We start from the raw sequence: 27,683 nt of genomic DNA on the forward strand, positions 1-27,683 counted from the left end.
GGGTTTCTGCCCTAAACTTTACCGGACGGATTCTAAAGCAGGATATGTTAGAGGTGACATACCCGCCCTCAGTTGAAGCTTGCAAGCATCTTTTGTATGGATATATTGAGTCATTTGTTTACCTGTGTATTCAACAATGTAGCTAAATATCTGTAATAGGTGTCGGCTTCATGTCTTAAGTAGGAAAAGGACGAGAAGTAAAAACAGTAGGTGAATGTGGACTGGGGGAAAGGAATGGAAGATGAAGCCACCTGGTAGAATTTCGCAGTGAGCATAATTTAATCGTTGCTATCACCTGAAATTTAAGTATCATGAAAGAAGAATGAATACATGGAAGAGACACGGTGACATCGGAAGGTTTCAGATTAATTGTATAATGATATGACATATTTTGGAACCAGATTTCAAACTATTAAGACATTTACAGGGATAGATGTGGACTCTGGCCACAATTTATTGTTTATGAACTACAGATTAAACTAAAAAATTGCAAAAAGCTAGGGAATGGGACGGAAAACCACTATTAGCAAAGAAGAGAAAGATGAAAGGAGTATATTGAGGATATATACAAGGAAGGTGAAGTTGATGGCAATATTACAGAAAAGGAAAAGGATGTAGAAGCAGATTAGATGGGAAACATGATACTGTGAGAAGACTTTGACAGAGGAGGGGGTGGGGGTGGGGGGGGTGTTTGGGGAAGGAGACCAGACAGCGAGGTCATCGGTCTCATCGGATTAGGGAAGGACAGGCAAGGAAGTCGGCCATGCCCTTTCAAAGGAACCATCCCAGCATTTGCCTGAAGCGATTTAGGGAAATCATGGAATACCTAAAGCAGGATGGCCGGACGTTGACAGAGGACTGAAAGACCTAAGTTGAAACACGGCCCTGCAAGTGGACGACACTCTGTCAGAAAAACATATAGCTTAGGAGAGCTAGCCATGACAATTCTCTCCCATCTGGTGCGAAAGATGTATGAGACATGCGAAATACCCATCAGACTTCAAGGAGAATGTAATAATTCCTATTTCAAAGAAATCAGTTGCTGACAGGTGTGAAAATTATCGAACTATCAATTTCATAAGTCACAGTTGCAAATACTAACATGAATTCTTTACAGAAGAAGAATGGAAAAACTGGTGCAAGCCGACCACAGGAATGGTGAGTTTGGATTCTGGAAAAATGTAGGAACACGCGACGTGATACTTACCATATAACTTATCTTAGAAGACATTAAAGAAAGGCAAACCTACGTTTATAGCATTTGTAGACCTAGAGAAAGCTTTCGATTATGATGATTGGAACAATCTGTCTGAAATTCTGAATGTAGCAGGATTAAAATACAGGGAGTGAAGGACTATCTACAACTTGTACAGAAAACACATGGCAGTTATATGAGTCGGGAGACACAAAAGAGAAGCGGCGGTTGAGAACGGAGTAAGATTGGGTTGTAGCCTATCCTCTACGTTATTCAACCTGTACATTGAGCTTTCAGTAAAAGAAATCAAAGAATAATTTGGAGAAGGAAGTAAAGTTCAGGGAAAAGAAATATTATTTGGCTAATGACTAATCTATGGTGGAACAACACACCTCTTTGCAGATGACATTAACAGTCTAATGAAATCGCACAGTGAGGAAAATCTGCACGAAACTGCAACACTGGTTATGTATAGTTCAGCACAATGGTTCATGACCAACAGGCTCCTCATCAGATTTTGGAAAAAACTGGCAGTTATTTTCACACTCCACAGAACCTCCAACCAGCAAACCTGTTTTCCACAATGAAGGAAATAATGTCTCAAACATATGTAAAATTTTAGGCACACACATTCAAGAGGATTTGAAGTGGGAGATGCACCTTCACAATTTAAATGTAAAACTGAATACACTTACATCTGCTGTTAACACTCTCATTCAAAATACAAGCTGCTCACCAGTAACGAGACTGTATCACTACTGACGTATGGAATAATTTTCTGCTGGAATTCCACTAATTAAAAAAAATTAAAATAGAGAAAAATATGATCTGGGTGATAAAGAACGTCAAATGGTGGGATTCCTAGATCCCTTTTTCTAACAGTCTGAAAATACTGCCTCTGGCTTGCTTGTACACACAAGAAAAACCAATTTTTACAAAAAGAATCATCTTAAAAAAAGAAAACATCTCCAAACATAACTATGATTTACACACATACGAAACTATGCAGAGGCTCAATCAACATGTAAAGACAATAAGTACAAACATATGCAAAAGAGTACACCATATTGGAGCTATATTATTTTGCCACATGCTTTCTTAATTAAAATGTATATATACATTTAATATAGTTTAAACATTTATTTCTTGACCACCCTTCCTACTGTGTGAATTTCTGGATCATAATAATAAGTAAATCTGATTTATCAAATATTGTTAATTATGTCACTTTATATTATCCTTTGTTTGCTCATGCAATCTCATTTACTGTTATAAGTTGCTACCCCTGCCTTGACCTTCATTACATGTACAATGTCACACATCAATTTATATTATGCACTTTGACTGTGTTGATCATTGTTACAGACATTTCCTACATCGTAAGCACAAACATGTACTAAAAACGATTCCCTGGGCCAAATAAATAGACCAAAAATGCTAGTACAGTATTGACTTCACACTATGCCATCCGGTGACACCACAGTGGTGTTGTGTGCAAAACAGCGGTAAACAGCTGGCAACACAACATTGGTGTCGTTTGCATAGTATCACTCGGTGGCCAGCGACACCATAGTGGTGTCGTGAGCATAGTATCGCGCAGTGGCCGGCAACAGCACGTTAGTATCTTTTGCATTCCGTTAGTGTTTTGGTTAGGTAACAATAAGTTACATACATCAACAAGTGTTTTGTTTTTACAAGTAGTTGTGCACTTTCATCATGGCAGATGAAAGAGACAATAGGATTATTTACGATGAACGCGTGGATGTCTTGTCTAACGTTCCGGACAACTTGGCTGATTGGGAAGAAGACATTGGATATCAAAAAATTGAAAGTGACGCATAATGTAGGAAGATAGTGAAATACGTTCAAGAAGAATTCGGCGAACGCTTCGATTGCTAACTGATTCGGCTGAATCAGACGAACAAGACAGTGCACAGTGGTCAGACTTTGATTTACCAAGGACAAATAATAAGTTTGAAGGATCCCCGGGTCTAAACATATTTCCCAAAGATACACAGAGCGTCGAGGATATCGTACAATTATATATTAGGAAAAATCTATTTGAATATATTAGCAATGAAACCGAAAAGTACTACAGTCAAAATTGCAATAGAAGGAAACTGGATTAAAAAAATGCCAAATTTGTCGACGTTACAGGCCTCAAACTTAGAAAATGGATTGGGCTTGCTATCCTTATGGAAACTAAGAAAAGCAGGGATCAATGATTATTTGTCAACGAATCTGTTGATACACACACCGATATTTTGCAAAACGATGTCCGCAACCGATTCAAACAAATATTATCATTTTTCTGAAAGCAACAATAAACTGGATAATGCCGACCAGCTTGTCAAAGTGCAATTCGTAATTGATTATTTTTCCAAAAAGTATAAAGAAACGTTTAATCTAAGTCAAAATATCTCAACTGATGAAGGAATGATACTGTGGCGTGGACGGTTAAATTTTAAAGTTTACAATCCGTTGAAAATTACAAAATATGGCTCACTCATTTGGATGCTGTGCGAATCGAGTACGGGATACATTTCCTCATTCAAGATATATTCCGGCGCTGGACAGCCTTTAGCAAAAACAGTGATGGAACTATTGACACCTTCTGATGGAAAGCGGCATCACCTCTGCATGGATAATTGTTATAACACTGTAGAACTTGCAGAGAAGTTACTTTGCAAGAAAATTCGAGTTTGTGGAATGATACGGCAAAAATAGAGGATTTCCGGAAAATTAAAGCGTGCAAAAGTCAGAGTGTTTGAAGCTTGTCAACAATGGAAAGTGTTAAAGAAGTTAACATGAGTCAGATATTTGTAACAATATTTGCTAGAGACCCAGTGCTGTTTTTATTCAGTGTGTATTATAATTTTAGTTGGTTTATACCACCAACAGTGCCTCAGTTGGGTAATCTGATCTCATCTTTTGGCAGCCTCCCTTTTGTTTCTGTCCCCATCTGCTTTTGTTAGTACATTTATTTCCTCCTACTAATATACAGTTTTGCACAGTAGGCAATGGGCAAGGACGGTCAGGTGTGGACACAAGGGGAATTGGTACTGTCCACACAAACCTAGAAGCATGGAAACTGATACAAAATGCTGTCATGTTGTAACATATCGGAGCCAACACAGAATGCCTCTTGGGCTTGTGCCCCCCCCCCCTTTTTTTTTTTTAAAAAAAAAAAGAGAGAACACAAAGGCCAAGTCTAGCCAGCTTTGAGGGGGGGGGGGGGGAACTGTGATCCATGTAAGCAAGAATGATACTTACTGTCCAGTTGCAGTCCTCTATTGTTTTATATGATTGACTGGATGTATGAAGATACCTAGCCTCAGATGCAGGATGGAAGCAAGGTTCTCTATTTGCAAGCAGCTAAGCATTCACTACACAAAACGAAGTCACTGCTTGGGTTGCAAAGCAAGTGGCTTGCCCACATGGGCCTTATAAGGCAACAGGAATTCATCCATAAGGTCAATGATAAATTAGCTGCCTGATTTGAGAACCTTCATTTATTTTGTTCGTATTTCTCTTATAACCTCTTCTTTTATTTCTTATTCCTAAACTTATATAACTCCCTTCCCAAATTTCTCAACTTCCATTCCTGCTGTATGTACTGTTTGAACAACATTGGTGACAGGTACAACCCTTTCTCATTCTCCTCTCACTGACTGCTCTCTTTTCATGTCAATTGAGTCTGAAAACTGCAATCAAGTTTCTGTACAAATTGTAAAAACCTTTTTGCTCCTTGTGTTTTGCCCCTACCACCTTCAGAATTTCAAAGACTACTCCAGTCCACATTGTCAAAAGCTTTATCTGAATCTACAAATGCTATAAATGTAGATATACCTTTCTTCTGTCCAGCTTCTAAAATTAAGTGGATGGTTAGTATGACCCTGCATGTTTCTGCATTTCTTCTGAACCCAAATTGATATTCTTAAGATTGTCTTCTACCAATTTTTCTTTGCAAGCAAGCGCTTCGGTAATATCTATACTTGTCAGCACCTGCCTTCTTTGGAATAAGAATTATTACATTCTTCTACTACACTCAATCTACCCCATGGGGCTTGTTTCGATCTACATCTTTCAGAACTCTGTTAAATTTTTCTCACGGTTTCATTATCCACAATCTCAACTTCATTTATTACTTCTTCTCTCCTTATAATATCGTCTTCGAGGTCATTTTCCTATTATATACTCCTTCCACCTTTTCGTTCTTTGTTTACTACTGAATTCATACATCGGCTTCTCTTTTCTCCAAAGGTCACTAAATTTTCCTTTACACAGCATTTATCTTTCCCATATTCATGCAAGCTTCTGGAGACTTATTTTCTGTCTAGTCACTCCTGCTTTGCTATTTTGCACTCCCTGTCAGTCACATTTGCAGACTTATGGAAATAATTTTATAACCATGCATTACTTTTCTGTGGAATAAAAATCTCCTGTATAAAAATCAAAATGGATTCCACAAAAAAGGATTTTGGGAAACTCAATTCATTGCTGAGACGCAGAGAGCCGTAGACAATGGTGCCCATGTTTATATAATGTTTTCTAATTTCAAGAAAGTATCTGGTAAAAATCAGCATTGTTGTTTAATGAAAAAAAAAGAGATTACCAAGTATCAGACCACATTTGTGACTATTCAGGACTTCCCTGTAGGCAGTACACAAAAATTTGATCTTAACCGTACAAAATCTAGAAGTCTATGTTACTTTAGGAGTGCCTTGAGGCTAGGAAATATGGCCATTGCTATCTACAGTATATATGAATGATCTAGCTGATAATGCTAGAAGGCACATGAAGTTGTCCACAGACAAAGATGATGATGTCTACAGGAAGACTGTAAGGTTAGAAGAGTGTAGCGAATTGCTGGAAGAGCTACAGAGAATCTACAATTGGTACAGGGACTGGCATTTGACCCTGAACATAAATAAATGTAATGTATTGTGCATAAATAGGCGAAAAGGTCCTTTACTGTTAAGTTGCACTATTGGCAATAGACCGCTGCAAATGGTAACATCTGTGAAACATCTAAGAGTAATCATCTGGAGCAACCTGAACTGGACCAGCCACATTAAACTAGCTGTAGAAAAAAAATCAGGCTGAGATTCATTGGAAGAATTGTAAAAAACTGTAATCCATTCACAATAGAACTGACTTCATAACACTGATGCACTTAATTACTGAGTAAGTGAACTACACTTGTCAGTCTCAAATACTTACCAGGTAGGATTAATAGGAGAGAGAAGATCCAACTAAGAATGACATGTTTCTGTCACGTCTTTGTTTAGCAAACATGACACTGGTACAGAGATGGTCAACAAACTCCAGTTACAGACACTACAAAGGGGGAGTGTGCACCACGTCGATGTTCATTGTTGAAATTCTGAGAGCATGTACGAAGAAGAGCAGTGCAACATATTACCGTCTCCTAAATGTCTCATGAAATGACTACTTTAATTGAAAGTCAAATTCTTTTGTGCTGATGGGATGAGCAATGTATATGCACTAGTTCAATGACTGCACACAATTCAAGCAACTTGTGCAAGATACATACTGCTCCCATTTTGCTGCTCCTCCAAAGTCTGCATAGCCATAGACGCATGAGAAAATAATTCATATATCCATACATGACAGGGTGTATGAAAATCACTTGTAAAAGTTTTTGTCATACATGAGACCATCATCACAGTAACAGCCTAACCCACATGTTAGGAGAAATTATGACATCTGCTTAAAACGCTGTCATTGCTGTGTTTTGGTGCTACAGAGGCTACTACACTCACTGATAACATTAACAAAGAGGTAGCACAAACACACATTTATGAGCTGATCAGTTTGTGGTGTTATAGGATGCAAAAACTTGTCCAAGCAGTTTAGGCTCCTAATGCACAATGTATATGTTGACCAGTTACTGAGACGTGGCAGTACATGGAATGCACCACAATGTGTCACAGGGCATGTGATAGCAGTATTATACATAAAGTGATGGACAATGCGTCAATGTAATTCAACTCTTGACTGTTGTGCAAGTGTTTGAATGCACCACACTAGAGTACAGAACAACGTAAAACATGTTCAAGCTAGAGTGATGCAGAAACTAAAATGACAGTTGAGAATTGTGTACTTGTAACATGTTTGTGGTGTGGCCTATTTATATGAAAAACAGTGAGGGTGCATAAACGTACAATGCATTTACTTGTATCTCCAGGTGACCGACTCCAGTTCAGGAGATAAAACCAGCTCATGTACGAAGATTGACAACAGAGTTAGTACTAGTACTAATACTTGACAGACATGAGATGTCAAATTAAAGCAAATATGGGAATCTAAATCTGGGGCAGTTACATCAACTGTACAAAGATGAATACAGAGACCCAGTCTTCTACTATGCACTTTAATCTCTCTTTACCTTTTTTAAAGGTGATTCCTGTAGGAAATGTGCCTTGTATAACATGAAAATTGTTGCAGAGGACACCCATGACATTCAGAGCAATTGGAAATGGGAACAAGTTACATTAATGAAAGGCCGATAATACGCATTCAGGAATGAAACAGGATTCATAAGGAAGGAAACATTACTAATGAATACAGGTAAGGGCAGGAAACTTTAATAGGGTTGTATTTACTTATCTGAACTTTTCTGCGCCATTTAAAGAACTAAAATCACATGTAACTGAACCAATTTTGGGTAATAGAAACTAGATTGCAACCCAAGAAAAACTTACAGTCATTTCCAAAAAAGCATGGATGGGACTATAGGTATTTGTTACTACAAGCACAAATGTTTCAGGGCACACCGCTCAGCACACATTGTTGAACATAGGGCTCCAAGGCAAAGAACCCCCAAGGTGTTTCTATATTGATCCAATGACTCTGTCAATTATGATTTTAGTGGGCGAGGGATAATCAAGTTTGGACTGCAGAAGAATGAAAATGTAACCTGGTTGGGTGAACCACATTTCTTTTTACATCAGGTCAATGTTTGCATTCGGATGTAACTTCATACTGGTGAATGGTTGCTCAAAACATGCACCATGCCACAGCTGCAGGCCATTGGGAGGGGGACAGGGCTGAGGGTGCAGTATTTTGCTATGAGGAGCATTTATCTGGGCTTCCATGGGACCTGTAGTAATAACTGAAGCACCATTAACAGATAAGAGTCCATGAACCTTATTGTGAACCCTTCATGTGTGATGCCTTCCCTGACAGCGATGGTATCTTCCAGCAGGATAACTGCCCATGCATCAAGGTTAGAATCTACTACAGTGGTTCGAGGAGCATGATTGTGAACTCAGGTTGCCATCTTGGCTACCAAATTCACCTGATCTGAATGTTATGTTGCAGACAGGCACTACTGAAAGACACTTGCAAATCAGCTTTTGGCCAGAGCATTTGTCACAAATAAAGAGAAACACACACCATTCATTCACACAAGCAAGCACACCTCATACACATATGACCACCAACTCTGGCAGCTTGGACCAGAATGCATTCTGGTCCTAGCTGCCGAAATCAGTAGTCATATGTGCATGAGGTGTGGTTGCTTGTGCGAATGAATGCTGCGTGTTTCTCTTTATTTCTGACAAATGATCTGGCCAAAAGCTGATTTGCAAGTGTCTTAATTGTGTCTGTCAGCAACTTATTGAGTCCTCTTCATGTTAAATAGCACTATCTCAAGCTACATTGTTGATATTCCAACTGGGAGTTTCCACTGTTTAATATGCCTTGTGTTTACAATATAGCTAATGACTTCAGTAAAGAAGACACTGGTGTAATATTACACATTTTACATACAACAACATAAAGAATCTCTGGTAATTCAACTTTAATAAATTAGTTGCAATACATTTTTGTTCAAATACACTCATCATTCACAAGAGTACTGTCTTAGAAGCATAATGAAACAATGATAATCAAGTGTTGACAGCTCCATGGTGTTTATGCTAAACTCAGCATCTCCTTTGAATCAATTGTTCTTTCTTCAGTTGCAGCTTCCACTGTTTTCAATTCACAATCTCTATTTCTCTGCCATTTGACGTGCTTCTGAAACAAATTTTCATAATGATTTATGATAATTATGTGATTCTACCACGTGAAAAAACTTCCATTGTAAGAGTTACCATGACTGGCAAACACTGCTGTTCATCCATCTGACTGTTGGTGGGATGTAGGGACTATAGTATACATGATGAAGATGCCAAATTTCTGAAATTATCCAGCTGATAATGTTGGTTGCCATTACATGTAACTTTTCTAGTGACTTCTTAATCTGCAACAACATACCACATGCAAACCAAATATGGAGCATAAAAAACACACACTCAAATTAACCACAATTACAGCAAGAAAAGATGAAAATGATACACCATACCATAAACTGTGCTGCTGCACCAAATTTATCTTCATCATCAATTGTATTTGGATTCAAGTGCAGCTATACCAATGCCATCTGAAAAAAATAATTATTTCAAATCATCTTTCTCGCAATGCAAGCTGCTGAAGTGCCAAACAGAATGTATGTTATGATTCAAATAGGTGATCAACTATTAGTGTATGACCCTTAACCAACTGGTACCTTTTTCCCACATAAAAGTTGCTCTTTTTTGAAAAATGTGTACATTATGTCATGAAGCATTATCTGCAGATGATTATATGACATCATTTCCTGCCTTTTTAAACAAGCCACCTTAACTTCTTAAAAGGGGGAGGACTACATCTGGTGCTCTTGAGTATTAGCTGAAATTTAAATGACAACACACAATATGTCAACTACAATGGTAAAGTCTTACGAGACTTAAATAACAGAGCCAAGAAAATTATTAAACAATGTGGGGAAATTTAAAATACATGATACTGACTGGTGAACTTGTCAGAAAATAGGTTTAACTCACTAAGAACGAACAGCTAGTACCACAAATGTTTGAAACAAATCATGTTTTTTCAGTCATCACAATATTAGATAGTCCATTACCCCTACACTCACTATTTCTTCCCTACATAATCTTGTAAAGTAGCAATGCAGATTTAATCTATTATCATTATGCCATTACATTTACTTACTTAAAGGTATATCTTTTCCATCAGCGAAATTTTTAAATCTTTATTTGGCACTGCATCACTAGAAAGCAAATTATCTAATCAATCAGTAATTACCTTTTGATAGCCATGCAGCATTTACTCTAAGCTTTATTACAAATATTCTGATATGTGGAGGTCTGAAGATAAGTTCGTCAGTGTCAATATAAATCCTCGACATGAATGGTAGAAAATATTCTGAGCTCAAACATAATGAGGTATCTTGAACTGAATGACCACATCCTTGCCAACCAGCATGGATTCTGAAAACATCACACATGCAAAACTCAACTCTCACTTTTTCTCACATGGGATAATGAAAGTTTGGATTAAGGCAGTCAGGTGCATTTTTGATTTCCAAAATGCATTTGGCTCAGCACAGCATCTACACTTATTGTCAAAGGCACAATCATATTGTGCATCGAGTGAAATAATTGACTGGATTGAGAATTTTTTTAGTAGGAAGGACGCAGAAGGTTATCTTGATTGGAGAGTCATCGTCAGATGAAGTAACTTTGAGTGTCTCAGGAAAGTGTGTTAGGACTCTTACTGTTCATGTTTTATATTAATGTTCCTGTGGACAACATTAACAGTAACATTGGACTTTTGCAAATGATGCAATAATCTATAAAGGAGTACTGTCTGAAAGAAGGTGCATAAATATTCAGTCAGTTCTTAATAAGATTTCAAAGTGGTGCAAAAATTGGTATCTTGCTTTACATGATCAGAAATGTAAAACTACACTCTTCACAAAACATATAGCGGCATCCTACGAGTAGAATATCAATGAGTCACAGCTGGAACTGGCCATCTCAAACAAAAACTTAACATTTTCTACGGATATGAAATGGAATGATCACGTAGGCTCAATAATGGGTAAAGCAGGTGGAATACTGGGGAAATACAATTGTTCTATAAAGGAAATTGCTTACAAATCACTTGTGCACCCATTCTAGGATGTTGCTCAACTGTGCGTTGGACCCCTACCATATAGGACTAACAAGGGATATTTAACAAATGGAGAGAAGATCAGCACCAAGAGTCACAGGTTTGTTTGACTTGTGGAAAAGCATAAGACAGATGCTAAAAAACTGAACTGGCAGACTCTTGAAGAGGTAAGACATTAATTATCCCAAGAAAACCTACTTACAAAGTTTCAAAAACCAACTTTAACTGATGGCTCTACGAATATACTACAATCCCTTATATATCACTCACATACGGATAGTGAGAACAAGATTAGATTAATTACAGCAAACCGACATTTAAACAATCATTCTTCCCACAGTCCTTACACGAATAGAATGGGAAGGATCCCTGATAAATGGTACAATGGGATGTACCCTCTGACACGCACTTGACAGTGGTTTGCAGAATACAGATGTAGATGTAGGCAGTGCAGTAACATCTAAAATTTAATTGTTTTATATTAAAAGATATCGCACAAATAAACAGACAGAAGGGTTTCTGGCTGAATTAACAGGAAAATAACTTTCAACTATTTTATGATGTAATCTGAATTCAAGGTGAGAATGATTATGATATACTTAGAATCCAACAGCTCCAATCTGTCTGCCTGACATTATTGTGCTGGAGATAGCTTGTAACATAAGAACTATTTTTAAATGTTCTATCATCACTGAAGTGAGTGCTCTGCAGCAGTAGGTCTGTGATAAAATCCTTAAATGAATACTGGTACTTTTTCTTTTAATTTGATCCTAAACATTAAATTCATTGAAACACAACCATACAACCATCAATACAAACTTGTGCAAAAAAATGGATCAAAACACCTCGTTGGCAAAGTTGACTTTTCAAACTGTGCTTGTCTATTCTATAGAAATTTGACAAAATATCCAAAATTATGAAGCAATCGAAATTGTACTGCACTTCAATACTACTATATAATTGCATAGGTTATCACATTGCTTTACTGCAAATACCAATACAAAAGTCACAAGTTTGTTGTGCTCTAGACATTGTACACATTGTTTAGACAGGCTTCAATTACTAACGACTAATTATTGGCACATCAATCAATATTACTCTTAGCACTTACCACATCTATAGAATAACTGTCGGATTAACAAGCCACATATAAAAAAGGTACTGGCAACACTTTTGTTGCATGTAAATATACTGTTATAGCTGTTTGTCACTTGATTTCATTTACTAAGTAACAAACATTTACAAAACAGTAACCAAAAAATGCAAAGGTCCTACACTTCCCTTTCTTCATTTTCAAAATGCAATTCACAAGTTGCAGTTGAGACCACTGCAAAATTTCAACAGTATTCTGGCAAAAAAAGAAACAGAAAAAATTATGCAATATCATCATCAGAACCCAAATTATAAAAATGTAAAAAGGTGCATACATTGAGCTTTGTGGGCATTTGTGTAGGCATACTGAAATATTAAAGTGGTTATAAGGGGACATAAGGCCATGCAATAATTCAATGGTACAAACAATAACTTCCATCACTAAACAATATAAATTAATATCATTCACACTTACATATTTTGAACAACTCCATTGTTAGAAACATTTCAGGGTAATTCAAACTGAGAAGCAGACTTGATACTGAAGCAGATCTTAGGTGGGATGGGCCATGATGAAAATCACAGAAACAAAACACTCATTGTTACAGAACAACAGCTTAAGAGCATGTAAATTGTAAAACTGTTGCTGATGTCTACAATGTCAGCATGCAAATTTACAAAACCAAACAGACCATACACACGTAATTCAAGACTCACTGTGGAGGAACAAAAGCACCACTAGCACATACACCTGGACGGAAACCCCGGAGGGAACACTGTCAGCAGGAGAAGTGAGCATAGGGATAATGGGCACAGATGGCCGATAAGAGGGAGAGGGTGGGGGGGATGAAAGTGCAGACTGCCCCCCTATCAATCTGTTCATCGGTACACCTGATGACACTAACGTGGTCATTTGCCAAATATTGTGCCCATTTCACATTGACATCCGGCAGTTCACATTTAACTATTTCAACATGAAGTATGCCAGGAGATGCTGAAAAATTGTGTCTCCAGTGCTATAAAACTGATGGCCTTCTAGTCAGGACGCAAACACTGCAGGACACTTGTCTGTTGCCCAGCATGCCAGGTGCAGTACTGATCTGAACCACGAACGAACTAGAGGAGCTAGAAGTGGCCTTGGCAAAAAGTCCCAGAAAATCAGTGTACTATTTACCACTACAGACTTGTGCACCAGGAGCATCTGCTTCCAGAGCTGTGTGCAAATTCAGGCCTACACAGTGCACTAACTGATCAATTTGGATGGGTACACCAACTCTATGCAGCCTGTGCATTGTGGTCGATGGAGAAGTTGATCCGCAAATTGCCTTCATCTTCTAATGAAGCATAGTTGTATTTATTTATTTAGCATGTGAACTAGAATTTCAATTGCATGCTCTTGATTTGTCCTACACATTATTGTTGTCAGAAATGCAATGGCAGTCTGCACCCCTGCATAAAATAACCACTGGTCTTATTGATAATTCCCTAAAAGGGAAGTTCAGAGAGCTACAAAAAGATCTGTCCAATAATTTGTGTTGCTGAAATTACAACCATACTCATTTCCATCATTCACAGTATCTTTATGTACCTGACAAGTATGTAGGGTGTTATGGAAGTTCACGTTTTCAATCAATGGAGTGACACTTTATCAAAAAGAAAGAGCATTTCACAACCAACCTTCCCATCATACGCAAACTGCAATCGTCAGCTAAAATACTGAGCTCTAGCTACAGTATCTGAATTAACCAGCTGATGCACGGCTCTATGAAGTTTCAGTTGGAGCAGGTACTCCTGACACTTGCCAAATGGTGCAACAATTTGTTTATTTCTTCTCTCTCTGTATTTCTTTCAAGGCTGCTCCTAATTCATTTAGCTTATTCTATGTTCAAGTCAAAGTGCCAACTGTCACACTGCCCAACCAATGGGCCATTGCACCATACAATGGCTGCAAGCAGCCTATGTGGTTATCTATTACCGCAAAATACCCTGTACTTTTGTAAGATAGTGTGAGTGATTTAAATTGTTCAATTATATATTGGATTGCAAGTATGCTTTTATTCTGTTAATTCCTATGTCACTCATCACAGTAAAAGTTAATGTATGGCCATTTGGAACTACAGCATCTGCTAACTTCTGCATAAACCAGCAACTACATTTTATTTGTTGCACCACATTTCAAGTATTTATGAAACTATTTCAGCTTCCAGTACACAAACTGTAGAAGCAATTGTCTCTGTGTTAGCAAGAAATGTCGCATTGGTATTTTTGCTCTGCCCACCATTTGAGCTTATCCTTTCATTATCCATATTACCTTTAGTGGTAATTCAAATATGCACACTTCTAAGAACTAGTAGGCTGATGGCTTACCCAATTCAGAGAATTGTCATCAGTTTCTACGAATCCCATCTGTACAGTTGATATGTGCAGTCAAAATAACTAACACTGCATCCTTTTGTGCTTTAAGGCCAGAAAACTTATTCTCCTTGTGAAACAAATAGCTATGCAGCTCCACTTTCTTTGAAGTCTCCAATATTCCAAACCCAATGCGCAACTATGAATTCTAATCAAATACCTTTTTCTCGTTATTTACATGATCTGACAACATAACACTATCAAAGGAGTCTATTTAGTTCCTGTAAGTTGTTCGCATTGACAAACTGCTGAAATGTGAGTGCATCTCACTTCAGTGATTACAAAACTTCCCTATTGATCACTGAAATAACTTCTTAAAACACTATGAACATCTTTACTGGAGGGGGCTGCTTAATGATTCAGGTAAAATGGAACGTCTACGTTTGTGCACAAAAAGACTTCCTGATTAGGAAAACAAAGAACAGTGTACTACATGATATATCATATGACATAGGGAAAAAATGTATCTAGCACACAATGTGATACAACTTTGATTTTGCCAAGCAATGAACAGAGCTTAATGATATGGTCTCCATAAGAAAACTATTTTAAAACTCACTGACACACAGTTGTTACAGGCTGAGCACATATCCAGACAGGACAAAGATGTGTTGACATTTGCATGTAGTCTCAACTGGCTACATTCACGTAAATGCCACAATCGAAATTAGGAAACCAAGAAAAAAGTCAATGATCACCTCACAGTTATCACAATCCATACTAAACATACTCCAAACACTGCAGAGTAGGAAAAGCAACTTCGGCCATCATTTGTGTGTCTAATGCAAGAAATACTAAATTAAAATAGAACAAGTTTCTGTACTTGCTGGGACAAGTTTCAAGCTATATTTCAAATGTTTGCCCGTTTTCCAAACTTCACACTATCTCTTTCTAAGGTAATAAAATTTAAATCTTTCCTTGTTCAATGAGTACACATTCCGCCTTTCATTCACATATTTTCAGCCTGAATAAGTCTATGACATATAAAGATACTATTCCTCAAATCAAAGTTCAAAATACATGTTTCATGGATGTAAGATTCACATTGAAATGAATTGCTTATCTGAATGTATCAAGTGAACGCCACCAAAAACAAAATTAAAGAAACCTTTGAAAAATGAGACACAGCTGTATGGACATAAGGGATTTTGTGGCAAGTCACTATTAAATCAAATAACGAGAAAGTGAAAGGAATATGTATGGTGGGTATTTAAAGAAAAACTTGACAATGTTGGGGAGTGAGATGAAGTAGAACTGTGACGAAAAATCATGAGAAAAATGTAGCAAAACCCTGTAGATCTGAATAAGAGAAAGGCACCTGGTGCGGTTGACATTCCCTTGGACTTATGGTTTCTGTAGTGTCAGCTGAAACCAGTAATTTAATTTGAAATGGAGTGGTTGCACACGACAAATTATGTTCTCAGTCACTGTGCCTCTCTCACTGACAAATATTCTTTCCAAAAAACATTATGTGATAAAAGCCTGGGATGTGGCCATATGTGAAAGGTAAAGAGTATTGCCAATTACAGAATAAAAGTTTTTGAAATTATTTGTTACTGAAGAATAGATGGGCATAGCTGAAGAAGGGCAGAGTATATTCAGAGCATTTGTATATCTTAAAGCATTTGACAATGTCGACTGGAATGTATCATTCAGTATTGCTCACCAAACAGGAATCAGTTTTAATAACTACACACATGAAACAGGAGTAGTTCTCTATGGTAATAAGAATCAAGCTAGCGTTCAAGAAGAGGGTATGGCTCCTTATCCCCATACTTACCTAATCTGCACATACAGAAGTAAACCAACACAGCAAGAGAAGTAGTAAACAAATGAGTAACATTTCATGGGGTTAAGGTGAACATGTTGAGATTTTGCCAATGATGTAGTGTTAGTCACAGAAAGAAAAGCAGACCTGCATAAAAACTCCTGAACACAATGGATAGCATAATGGAGGAGGAATTCCACATGACAGTAAACACACACAAAAAAAAATTCTAGTCTGCTGTAGACACAAGGAAAGTAAGACAGCAGTACAGTCACAAGTGATGGAAGAAGCTACAAGGAGAGAGTGTACAAGAACACCAAGAATGGTTTTAATAAGAAGAAAAGCATTCACTACAAAGAATATAAGCCTTGATGCAAGAAAACAAATAATGTAGATCTACATGTGGAGCACTGCAACACATGCCAGTTAAATTTGGACGATATAGGTGAGAAAGGAGAAGGGGCTCGCTGCATTTGAAACACAGTGCTACAGAAGAAGCATGAAAATCAATTGGAGAGAAATGATCCCAAATGAGGAAGTTTTCATTAGAGCAAGCGACAAAAGAAGCCTCATGAAACACAAAACGAAGGGCTCAGCCGATAGGCCATAGACCTCAACATGACAATCTATTGAAAAGAACGTTTGGTGAGCAGCAGTAGATAGAAATTACAAAGTAAGACTCAGACCGGAGTACATTAAACAAATAATGGAGGAAATTAGTTGTTCTTCATACTACAAGCTAAAACGGAAGTCTGACAAGCAAGAAGAATGGGGAGCTCCTACCACACATGTTCACAGCTGCTGACAGATACAGAGAGGGAAAGAGAGAGAGATATATAAGAATAGTGACGTCAAGAGGACACAAAGTTGCAACAGAAACCATGGATCTTGTATGAAAAATCAGCAGTTATATTGCACAAAAAGAGCGTGACACGAAAATGTATACAATTCGTAAATTAAGTAACAGTGCAATGGCTAACATGTGACCAGATGAGAGAGGAAACTCAGATTTAAGATGGTGAAATTAGCAACTGTAAGCAGGGATTTATTAATGCAAAAAAATTGTGATGGCGCGTTTTCTAAACTGCAAGTATCACATACAAAAAAAGGAACTGGATTAATTACTTTTGAATACATTATGGGAGTGACAGATCAATGTGTTATCAAGATTTATTTATTAAAGTGACCAGTTTCAACCACTACTGTTGTCATCTTCAGACCATTTAGTAGAAACCTCTTTCTGCTGGAGAATCACTACTCCAGCAGAAAGAGGTTTCTACACAATGGTCTGAATATGACCACAATAGTGGTCGAAACAGGTCACCTTAATAAATAAATTGTGATTAAAGACTTTTTAATAGTAAATAAAGACACTGGATTACTCCAATTTAAATCCACTACAAGACACCTTAATGTAATTTACATAATGCATCTGCTACATAAATATTAAATGCAGGCAGAAACATGCATCTCAATTTATAAAATGAATATTTTTATACTTGCAGTGGATAAAAGCCACACAAACCTGTTACATACAATCTGCTGATATATATCAGAATAAAGATGACAATGACAGCCTCTGTAATGAAATATAAGAACAGATCCAAAACTGAAATGCACTGATATACACTATGGGTCTCTGTTACATAAATGTAACCTCTTAGGACAATGTGTTCTCAATACCACACACACACACACACACACACACACACACACACACACACACACACACAGAGAGAGAGAGAGAGAGAGAGAGAGAGAGAGAGAGAGAGAGAGAGAGAGAGAGAGAGAGAGAGAGGGGGGGGGGGATGTCTATATTTGGAGGAAGGGGTGGGAGTCAGGTAAAAAAATGTGTACACTGATTTCATTGTTTCCAGATTATATCCCATCCACTCCTTCAAATCTTCCATATACTTTGCTTGTTTGACATAATGGCTCCTACAAGACCTATAATTTTATTTTTTGTTACAATTGGTCACTCAGACTTATCTCCACTTGTTAAAGTACACATTTTAATTTCATGCTATTAGATCCTAACAATACACACTTCCTTGAGTGCAATGAACTAAAGATTATAATAGTCAAAGGTCAGTGGCCTGTGAATATATCTTGACAGTGTTTAAACAGAAGAGAATAAGCAGGAGTTCCAAGATAGCCATTTTTCAGAAATTATAGACATAAGTTTTTATTATATAAATATGTTAAAATTTACACAACAAGCAACAAAAATTTGCTAATGAATAGTGCCGATATATGTTCAAATATTCCACATTAGACACACATCTCTACAAAAACAGTGACGACTGCTTACAAATAAATGTAAATCAGTTCACAACTTAATCACATGTTTTTCAACATTTACAAATTCCACATGTGCATTTTAAACACTTAACAAAATGTACAGAAATCTCAACAATGCATTCCAATTAAGTTTGGAAAATTTATAAGGACCATAAATAAAATTCTGAAAACAAATTAACAGTACATATATGTACACAATGCAACAGTTCTTCATAAGTTAAGAATTACCATCTATGTACACGATTCAGAAGACCCACGAACAGCACATACAAGAATATTTCATAGTAAAATCATCTACGTTGCATCAACATTTATTCCGTTTTTCTGATCAAGCTTATTGCTGTTGGTTTTCACCATGTAAATGAAGAAAGTCAATATCTCCTTCTCTTTAACAGGTATGGATTTAAAGTGCTTCATCAGTGTCTGAAAATAAAAACCAACAAATGCAATAGAACTAAATAATATTATTTCAAAGTATAAAGAATTTAATGGCCTTAAAACAACTGCCACATCCATCAATGACACAAAACATATTAGTGTAATGAAACTATCCAATAAAAGATGCTTTATCAATCAATACAGTTTTACGATGTAGTTCTGCATTGCGACAAACAGTACGCAATATATATATATATATATATTAAAAAAAAAAAAAGGCTCTGAGCACTATGGGACTTAACATATGTGGTCATCAGTCCCCTAGAACTTAGAACTACTTAAACCTAACTAACCTAAGGACATCACACACATTCATGCCCGAGGCAGGATTCGAACCTGTGACCGTAGCAGTCGCGCGGTTCCGGACTGAGCGCCTAGAACCGCGAGAGTATGCAATATCAGACAGTACTAGGCCATATTATTGCACTTGTTATTGAGCTCTTGCCTTTAAAGTATAAACAGAAGAAAGGAAGGAAAACCAATTGTGATTAATATACAATAGAAAGATGTAAAACCACTAAAAACTCTTACAGAAAAGAGAAATAATATTCTGATTCACTAAAGCTCTGACCAGGCATAAAGGCCAGTACCTACCAGTGCCTGATGATGCACTTTTGCCTAGTTATTAGCGCTCTCTCTCTCTCTCTCTAACATTTGAGACTGACAATACCGTGCGTCTGGAGTTACCCAGTTCAAGCACCAGTAGAACACTGGCAAGTCAGTATGTAGATTTTCACAAAATTCTATTTTCATTCCTTGTTGAGTTATTAGTTTTGACAATTCGACTAAGTTTGTTTTATGGTATTATTTGTGCAATTTATTGATTTAATTATTGAGTGGAAGTGTTTTTACAAGCTGAAAATGAAGAAAGCTGGAAGAGAGAGATTTCCTATATGCCACGTGCGTTATATTTACAAACAACTCCCAACATGACACTGACAGCAAGAATGATGCACTGAAAAAGGCAACAATTTGGTGGCAATGCGAACCCATAATCCAAAAATCTTAAATATTTAAAACATGTTGTTGACAATGATGGTGAACTGTTAGCATCTACATGCACGCACATTAGGAAAGAATGCACAAGTCGACATAATCAATAATAATGATATCAAGAAATTTACGACAATGGTAAGTATCCAACACCAGAAAAATTGAGAAAAAAGTTAATTAAAAAATAAATTTTATAGGATCTGGTAGATCTGTGAGACATATTAAACTAAATAGGTTTTAAATACAAGCATCAGAAAGATTGTAGATAATTTTTACCTTACCGCAATGACTTAGTGGCCTAGATAATTAAACTGTTGTGGACAATGAATCCACCATGCACTTCAGGTACATCACCTACATTCTATTTGGATGAACTTTGTTTATCATACCCAAAAACCATTCACTTAAGAACATCTGGCAGAATTTGATCCAAAGTGGGGTCCTTAAGGTACCTGTTTGGAACAAGGCCATGCTAACTGTTGTGCATAGGGGATGAGTTAAGACTAATTTTGTTAAAGTAAGTCAATTAGTTTACAAATGTATCAAAACAAACGAGTTAGAAAATTATACTTCGGAAATAAAATCAGCTGAGTTTAAAAATTGTTTTATACCAGTTTCTTGAATTTACTGGGTAAAGATTCTATCACCACCAACAACGTCACGTATCATTCTGTAGTCATGAAATTAGCTCCAACACAGAAAACATTGTAGGCCGACATAGCCACTTGAGCAGCTGCAAAAAATACTGCCTTTTCAACTGCACACACAAGAGCTGGGGTGTTGGATAAGAAAGATGAACCTCTAGATGTACTGACAAATGAAAGAGGGTACCAAGTAGTACCAATTAATTGCCAGTATAACCAGACTGCTCCTTTGGGTCAATAGAAGAGAGAAGCAGCCAAGAAAAACAACATTCTTAAAATCTTAGATGTTGAGCACTTACTTCACAAGCTAACAATGTAGAAACGCATTTAGCATGGACAAAATCCACATGAAGATTTTGAGGCAGAAGTAGCCTGAGACACTACACCCGAGCCTAAAATCAACCACAATGATGCCTTACAAGTGTAAACGATGAGAGCACCAAAGAAGACAAATGAGGAAAATGAAATGAGGAGGATGACAAGTCAAAACTGAGATGGACAACAGACATTTTATGATTTGCTCAAATTGATGTGCAGAAGTAACATTTATAATTTAATAGAATACTTTAATGTAAACAAAATGTACTGTTACTGTTTAGTGTTTTTCATAACCAAAACCCACAAATATGAAACTGGATTCCATGGGGAACTGGTGTGCTCAGCTACATACACTTCAGAAAACTATGATAGTATTCATAGGAATCAGTCACCTAGTAATCTGGTTTTACTGCAGATCTAGATTTCAGTTACCTTATAGGTAACATCAGTGCATTTAATATGTTGTACAGACCAATTACGCATTTTCATTAGCCTGGTATTTTGCTTGAAATTCCAGCAGTTATATTTATTGCCCAGATACGCATTTTTGTCAGTGATTTACATACATGCCCACCTCTGATAATACCTAACTGCCCATAATTTTACAAACTGTAGACTGCAAGTAAAGAATCAAAGGACAAGGCTTTTACAATGTTTTTAAATTCCAACACTTACATAGCGTAAACTAACATTTCACTGCAAAAAGTTAATTAGTGAACTCCAAATCACACATGTGTGGATTCCTCAGTTAGCAAACTAATCGTGCATAAAAAAGCAATATTCTTCTCTAACAAACAGCAACAAACAACCTGCGACGTGACTAAGTGCCATTTTCGTTGTTTAAAGAACTGTTGTACGACGAGAGTACTTATTTCCATTGTTATCGACAAACCTCTTCCATGTAAATTAAAAGCTAACTGTTTTCTGATGTTAGGTGCCCCACAGAATTTTTGATGCCTGGCAGAAATTCAAGGCACATACATTAGCTTTGTCATGCTGGAAAATCCTTCGAGATATAGAAGAAAGCGATTTTCGAGGTTTCAGTGTCAATGAAATCACTGCACAAATAATGAATCTGGAAAAGGGTTTAAATGAGCTTGAATATGTCTAAGAAGGATCGAATTAGTGGCTGAAGATTGAAGCACGTGAACCTGGCTTCCAGTACATGAGTGACACCAAATTGTGACTGCTGTTTCAAGATACAACAAAGAATGGAACACTGAATGTTAAAGTGGGGATGAAGATAGCGACCTTGTTAGTAATTGTACCTTACTGCAATGTGTTGATGCTCTTCTGGAATATATGGGACAGAAGATGTTTCAGCACATTGAAATTTTTGCTGCAAGGAAAATTAAATGCTATGCAAAAATGTCAACTCCTTTCACACGTAGACCAATATCACAAACTAATTTAAGAAATGAACAGACCTACGGTACCTATGCACAGAACTTTAATAAACTTTCAAACAAAGCATGTGTTTGTAAATAAATATTATTTGCATTTTTCAATTATTCATCCATGTTCTCCCCACATTACACCAATAATCAGGGACATACTGTACAATGATTTTAATCACTCCAGGAACTACTACAAGCAACAGACATGCATGTGGCTACCATGTACACACAACTTAAGGTCTGGCAACAGTGCTGTTACAGCCACCCGCCAGTACACCTTGACCAAAGCTATATTATAACTGAGGATGACAAATTACAAAAATTGTTAACAAACTGCACTACAAGTTAAACATCTATCTCCCAACGTGCCACACTCTTGCATATTTTAAGAATAAGAGATGGAAAATGAAGGTAGGGACATACGAAAGAATGATTTGTAAGAAATAAAATATTTTCTCCCCCACAAGTCAACTTCAGTTGCAATCTTGGGCGATAAATTGAAATTTTAAAAATGAAATGTCTTGTGTTGGACAAAGACGGCCAATTCTGTCAACTGTACAATACACCATATCATAGTCACCATCATTTTGATCTTGACTTAGCCTAGTTTTTCTTCTTTTAAAAATAGTAACAGTATAAGCATGGCACAAGCTGACTGCAGCAGAACAGCAGCTCTCTGCGTGGCAACAAAATGAAATTTGTTTTTGCAACAAGTACTTACATCAGCTAATTGAGCTTTGTTTATGCCTGGCCTCGTTGCCACTTTGTAATGGCGTTTGTACCTTCGTAACGTATTCACCTGCAGCTGAAACAAGTCCACTTCAGGAACATCTGTATCAGTTTCATTTGAGTCATCTTCTGAATCCTTCCTTCGTCTTTGTTTTGTTCGTGCACACTGTATGACAGTCTTATGATAATCACATATGTATATGTGCCTCGCCTGGAAACACGTAAACATTATACATACACTCTCATAACAAACAATGTGGTATTTATTTAGTTACTCAAGCATATTTTGCCATTAAACAGCTTTATGCTAACAGCTGACAGCAACAATATGGAATGGTCTCACTATCAACATGCAATGTGTAATTTCCTGTTAAGTCGATTATAAGAAGTCCTACAACCGACAGCAGACAGCAATTCAAACGAGGGTGGTTGGGGGGGCAGGGGGAGGGAGGGTGAGTGAGCTAGATTGAAAGGGCTAGTAGCTCTTTTGCTAAACTGAGGAGGAAAATAAATAAGCAGAAACGAAACAGAAAAATTACACCGCAACCTTAAATTGCTTATAAGTGCAACATATGCAAAAAGTCTTTTTTAGCATATTAAATTTACTCAGTCATAATTTCCCGGTGTCTCAACCTACATAAATCAAATGTCCAATGCAGTAATTGCAGGTTTACTGTAGAAACACTAGTACCTAATAAATCTTCCAGAAGATACAACAAAATACTAAAAGTGAGGAACATCACGGTGTCGCACCATGTTGCTGATCAAGAATGGTGTGGGATTTGAAAAAAAAAAATCAACACTGAAATTACTACCACAAACAACTGTGTCACTTCTAGTTTGGTGCCAATGCTCCTTAAGGAAGACAGAACACACAATACCAGGACTGTGGAAGGGATTAAGAGGTGATACATCACTTCCCTTTCCCTTCCAAAATTAGACATGGCTGGCACAATCACATAACGGGCCACTACTAGTCACTAAGACATCTGCGGATATGGAGCGTATGATGCCAACAAAGAACATGGAACTCAGATCAATCTGTTATCACAATTCTCCCCCCACACTTTCTTCTTATCCACTATCATTGGCTTTTGTAACTCAGACTGTTACCTTCCAACAAAACCTATGCTAACGATAAGTGTAAACACAAACAATAGGGGGGAAAAAAGGAGGGGGAGGGGGGACAAGAATACCACAGATCAGCCCTTTTACCTTCTACCATAGAGGACTCTGATCACAGCAAACTACATTAACATGCACAGCATAATATTAATACAGTGTGAAGTACCACTGAAATAATAATAAAAAAATCTAAAAATGGGAGGCGATCATACCCAAAGAAGTGGATCAGTCAGACGGCAAACATAACAGCACTCTTCAATAAAGAACCACTCACTTTAATAAGAAATATTACGCATACAAAAAGTTGTGGCGTACATACTCAAATATCTGAGTTTTGAGATACATAGTGTTTACAGTGAATGTTAAATGACTTATCCCTGGTAGTTTGTCAACTAATGAATCGACGTTAATTTACTACTCTTTAAACTGCGAAAAACACTAGTACTTTCTCAGTAGATTATGTGACATCATTAGTCTGATGCAATACGTTGGAACGTCTATGTGATAGATTTCGTACTGTGTTATTTCGTGCGAACCCGGGGCATTCTTTCCTGATGGTATCACTTGTTTTAGAATTTTAAATATGCCACCACCATCCAATGTGTGTTTTACACGTTCAGCACCGTCGGACTCACTTGCTGTGAACGAACGTCAAACTGACGGCGTTTCACTAAAGCTCCGCAATATTATGAATATAACGCATAAAGCTTTGCTTTGTTGGGTGGAGTACTAACGTTTTAATGTTAACGAAATACCGAGTAAAGCAATTAGTGAATAAAAATAGACGTTGAGATTACCACACGGTCTATGTGCAGTTTTAATCTTCTTTGAGTGACGATCTTTTGTATTCGTTTGCTGTATGACGCGTTACCAGCTGGTCGCATACATCTCTCTCCATCATCCACTAGACAGCACACTTGGTCTGGTGGGCCCCTTGAATCTTCTTCGCCAGTGCTGAATCCGTTCATCCTCGCAGAAACATTTGTCTTAACTGCAATTAACACAGATCTAAAAGAAAATGATATTCAGCAAAACAGTACAAAGCACAGTCAAGTTGTCACCGGTGACAACAGATTCAAGTGGCTCTAAGACCAACTACTACGGAAGATTATCGTTTAAAACAAGCATCATTCACTCCATAAAAACTATCTCGGGCTATTATTTTAAACTTACACATTTACTACGACGCTCTGTCTCACTTCGTCCAACTCCAAGCAATGGCGAAAGTTTGTTGTCATGGCTGGAGAGTCAATACACAAGCGTTGTGATTGGATGGTTCAAACAGTCCACGCCCACAATATGCAGTGAATAATTTTGTGAGGATTTCTTCAAACTGGATGAATAGAGACAGAAGAGTTTGAATTTATAGAATACTTACAGTGATATCATACCAATCATACTTCCAATTCTCTTTTATAAAACCATGAAATAGTGAAATAACGTAATTTGAAATGACAACCCTCTACAAAAGAAACCTCCCGCTAGAACTTCTATTCATATTCTGATTGGCGGATGCTGATCTCTTTGATATTGTAAAAGAGACCGTACGATTGGTGTGGTTTTCGCGGCCTATCTAAAATCAGCCAATGAAAAACATCCTGATTCTCCTATGTTGCGTCCATGTACCGCAGAAGTGGCGTGGGGTCGCGATATTCGTAGTAGGCTTTCGTTTGGCGTTTGAAGCTTGTTGAGGTAAGAATTTTATATCTGTTGTGCCTGAGTGTGTCAGAGGAAGAAAAAAATTCTGTGAATCCGTTTCAATATATTGCATATGTTTCTTTTGTTTGATGACCTCTGTTGTGTTTCGTATTAGTTAAACGCTATTTTAGAAATCGGCATTCTGTTATGCTGTACAACCGTCAATGAAATGGCTGCCATAAGCTTAACTTCAATACATCTTGACAAGTGAAATATTTTTTCCCCAATTATTTTCGTCCTTAAAGTCAGTAACGTAGTAAATTTATGCAAAGACACATTGGTAATGATAAAAATCTAATTAGCTTTACTGGAGCCCAGTATCTTGTGTACAAACAGCGCCTCCTGGCGGATTACATGCACGATGGTTTTATTGAGACACTCAAGGCCAAATTATGGAATCCTTTCACGACTTTCATAAATAAGGGAATGTTGTATTTTTTTAGTTCCTTTGGTGTTGTGCGTATGTAGAATACGCATCTTTATGAGCACTTGGTTTTTCGAATGGTTGGAAAAAAAAAGAGGGAAGGTTAAGAGTTAGTTTCATTTTAATTACCGTTTCAGCACAGTGAAACTTCGAAAAATATGTCGTTACGGGTTCATATATAGTGAAGCCTGCTACGTATTGGTCTGTAGAGCGAATATGAAAAATATATAATTGTGTTAGGATATATTTAATTTTTTAAGCAAAATGGCGTGGTTTATTTAAAATGGCGGGAAGGAGAAGTGAAGGTCAAATTATAAGGAAAAACAATTTTTTCTGGGAGATTTTAGTATCTCTTTTTAATGTGTTTGTTTCGTTAAATAACGTACACTGGGACAATATGGTTGGAATTCGCAGCGGTAAAGTTGTTGGGAGCACAGGCGGTTAATCCCCTCTCGCTTTGTAAGGTAAGCACAGTTTGATCAGCCAGTGTAATTAGTGTACGCTGGTTATAAAGCTGTGCGAAAGTAATTGACGTTCCCAAAGGAAGTACTTTTCAGTTACTTCCAAACGAATGTCTTACAGTGTCGTTAAATGTTTGCATTTTTTGTTTACCATTATTGTACAAAGCCCTCATTAAAAGAGAAAGTTTATTGTTTTTGTATTTGATGCAGGACTCTGTATATATGAAAGTTTTGCGTAGTATGTTGAAATAGCCCTGGTACACTATTCTTACATTGGCGACAATGAGTTATAATGAGTACCTGCGATTGCCTGGAAGCATTGATTGTTGGACTGTTTTCGTTGGGTTCTTATGTGTGTGCACACAATGAATATTTTAGACAATCAGTGAAACTTTACGCGAATTTGGCGAAAATGAACGTAGCTAAAGCTGTTTTTTTTAGTCTGAATTCATGTCAAGGCATGGTCTCACATATGCACTTTTAAACTTAAATACAAAATTTGTTACCTTTTTAAAATGCTGCAGCTTCACATTTCAGAAAAAAACGCTATAATTCTACGCTAATCACTTTATATTTTTTGGGTTTTAAGTGCTTAAATAGTCTTCACCAAGTGTCTGTTATGTGAAGACTGTCTCAAAAGCCTATAAACACCCAGCCATGGT

The 27,683-nt window shown here is 37.1% G+C and overlaps 1 protein-coding gene across 4 annotated transcripts; it reads right to left on the reverse strand.

Moving 5' to 3' along the window:
- Nucleotides 1–9,006: 9,006 nt before the first annotated feature.
- On the reverse strand, nucleotides 9,007–25,775 carry LOC124804784 (histone deacetylase complex subunit SAP30 homolog). Of its 4 annotated transcripts, XM_047265111.1 has the most exons (8): nucleotides 25,612–25,775; nucleotides 25,236–25,446; nucleotides 23,306–23,524; nucleotides 19,023–19,217; nucleotides 12,333–12,569; nucleotides 9,570–9,647; nucleotides 9,319–9,467; nucleotides 9,007–9,241 (listed from the first exon to the last, which is right to left on the reverse strand). In XM_047265111.1, exons 1-4 carry the CDS (start codon nucleotides 25,674–25,676, stop codon nucleotides 19,089–19,091), a joined length of 624 nt encoding a protein of 207 aa, XP_047121067.1. In that variant the 5' UTR covers nucleotides 25,677–25,775; the 3' UTR covers nucleotides 9,007–9,241; nucleotides 9,319–9,467; nucleotides 9,570–9,647; nucleotides 12,333–12,569; nucleotides 19,023–19,088. The 4 variants fall into 4 exon arrangements, with proteins under 4 accessions (XP_047121067.1, XP_047121068.1, XP_047121066.1 ...); XM_047265112.1 differs by lacking the exon at nucleotides 12,333–12,569 and having other exon boundaries at nucleotides 9,007–9,238; XM_047265110.1 differs by lacking the exon at nucleotides 12,333–12,569.
- Nucleotides 25,776–27,683: the final 1,908 nt, after the last annotated feature.

The sequence above is a fragment of the Schistocerca piceifrons genome, chromosome 7, assembly GCF_021461385.2.
Source record: "Schistocerca piceifrons isolate TAMUIC-IGC-003096 chromosome 7, iqSchPice1.1, whole genome shotgun sequence".
In the NCBI taxonomy this organism is placed as follows: Eukaryota; Metazoa; Arthropoda; class Insecta; order Orthoptera; family Acrididae; genus Schistocerca; species Schistocerca piceifrons.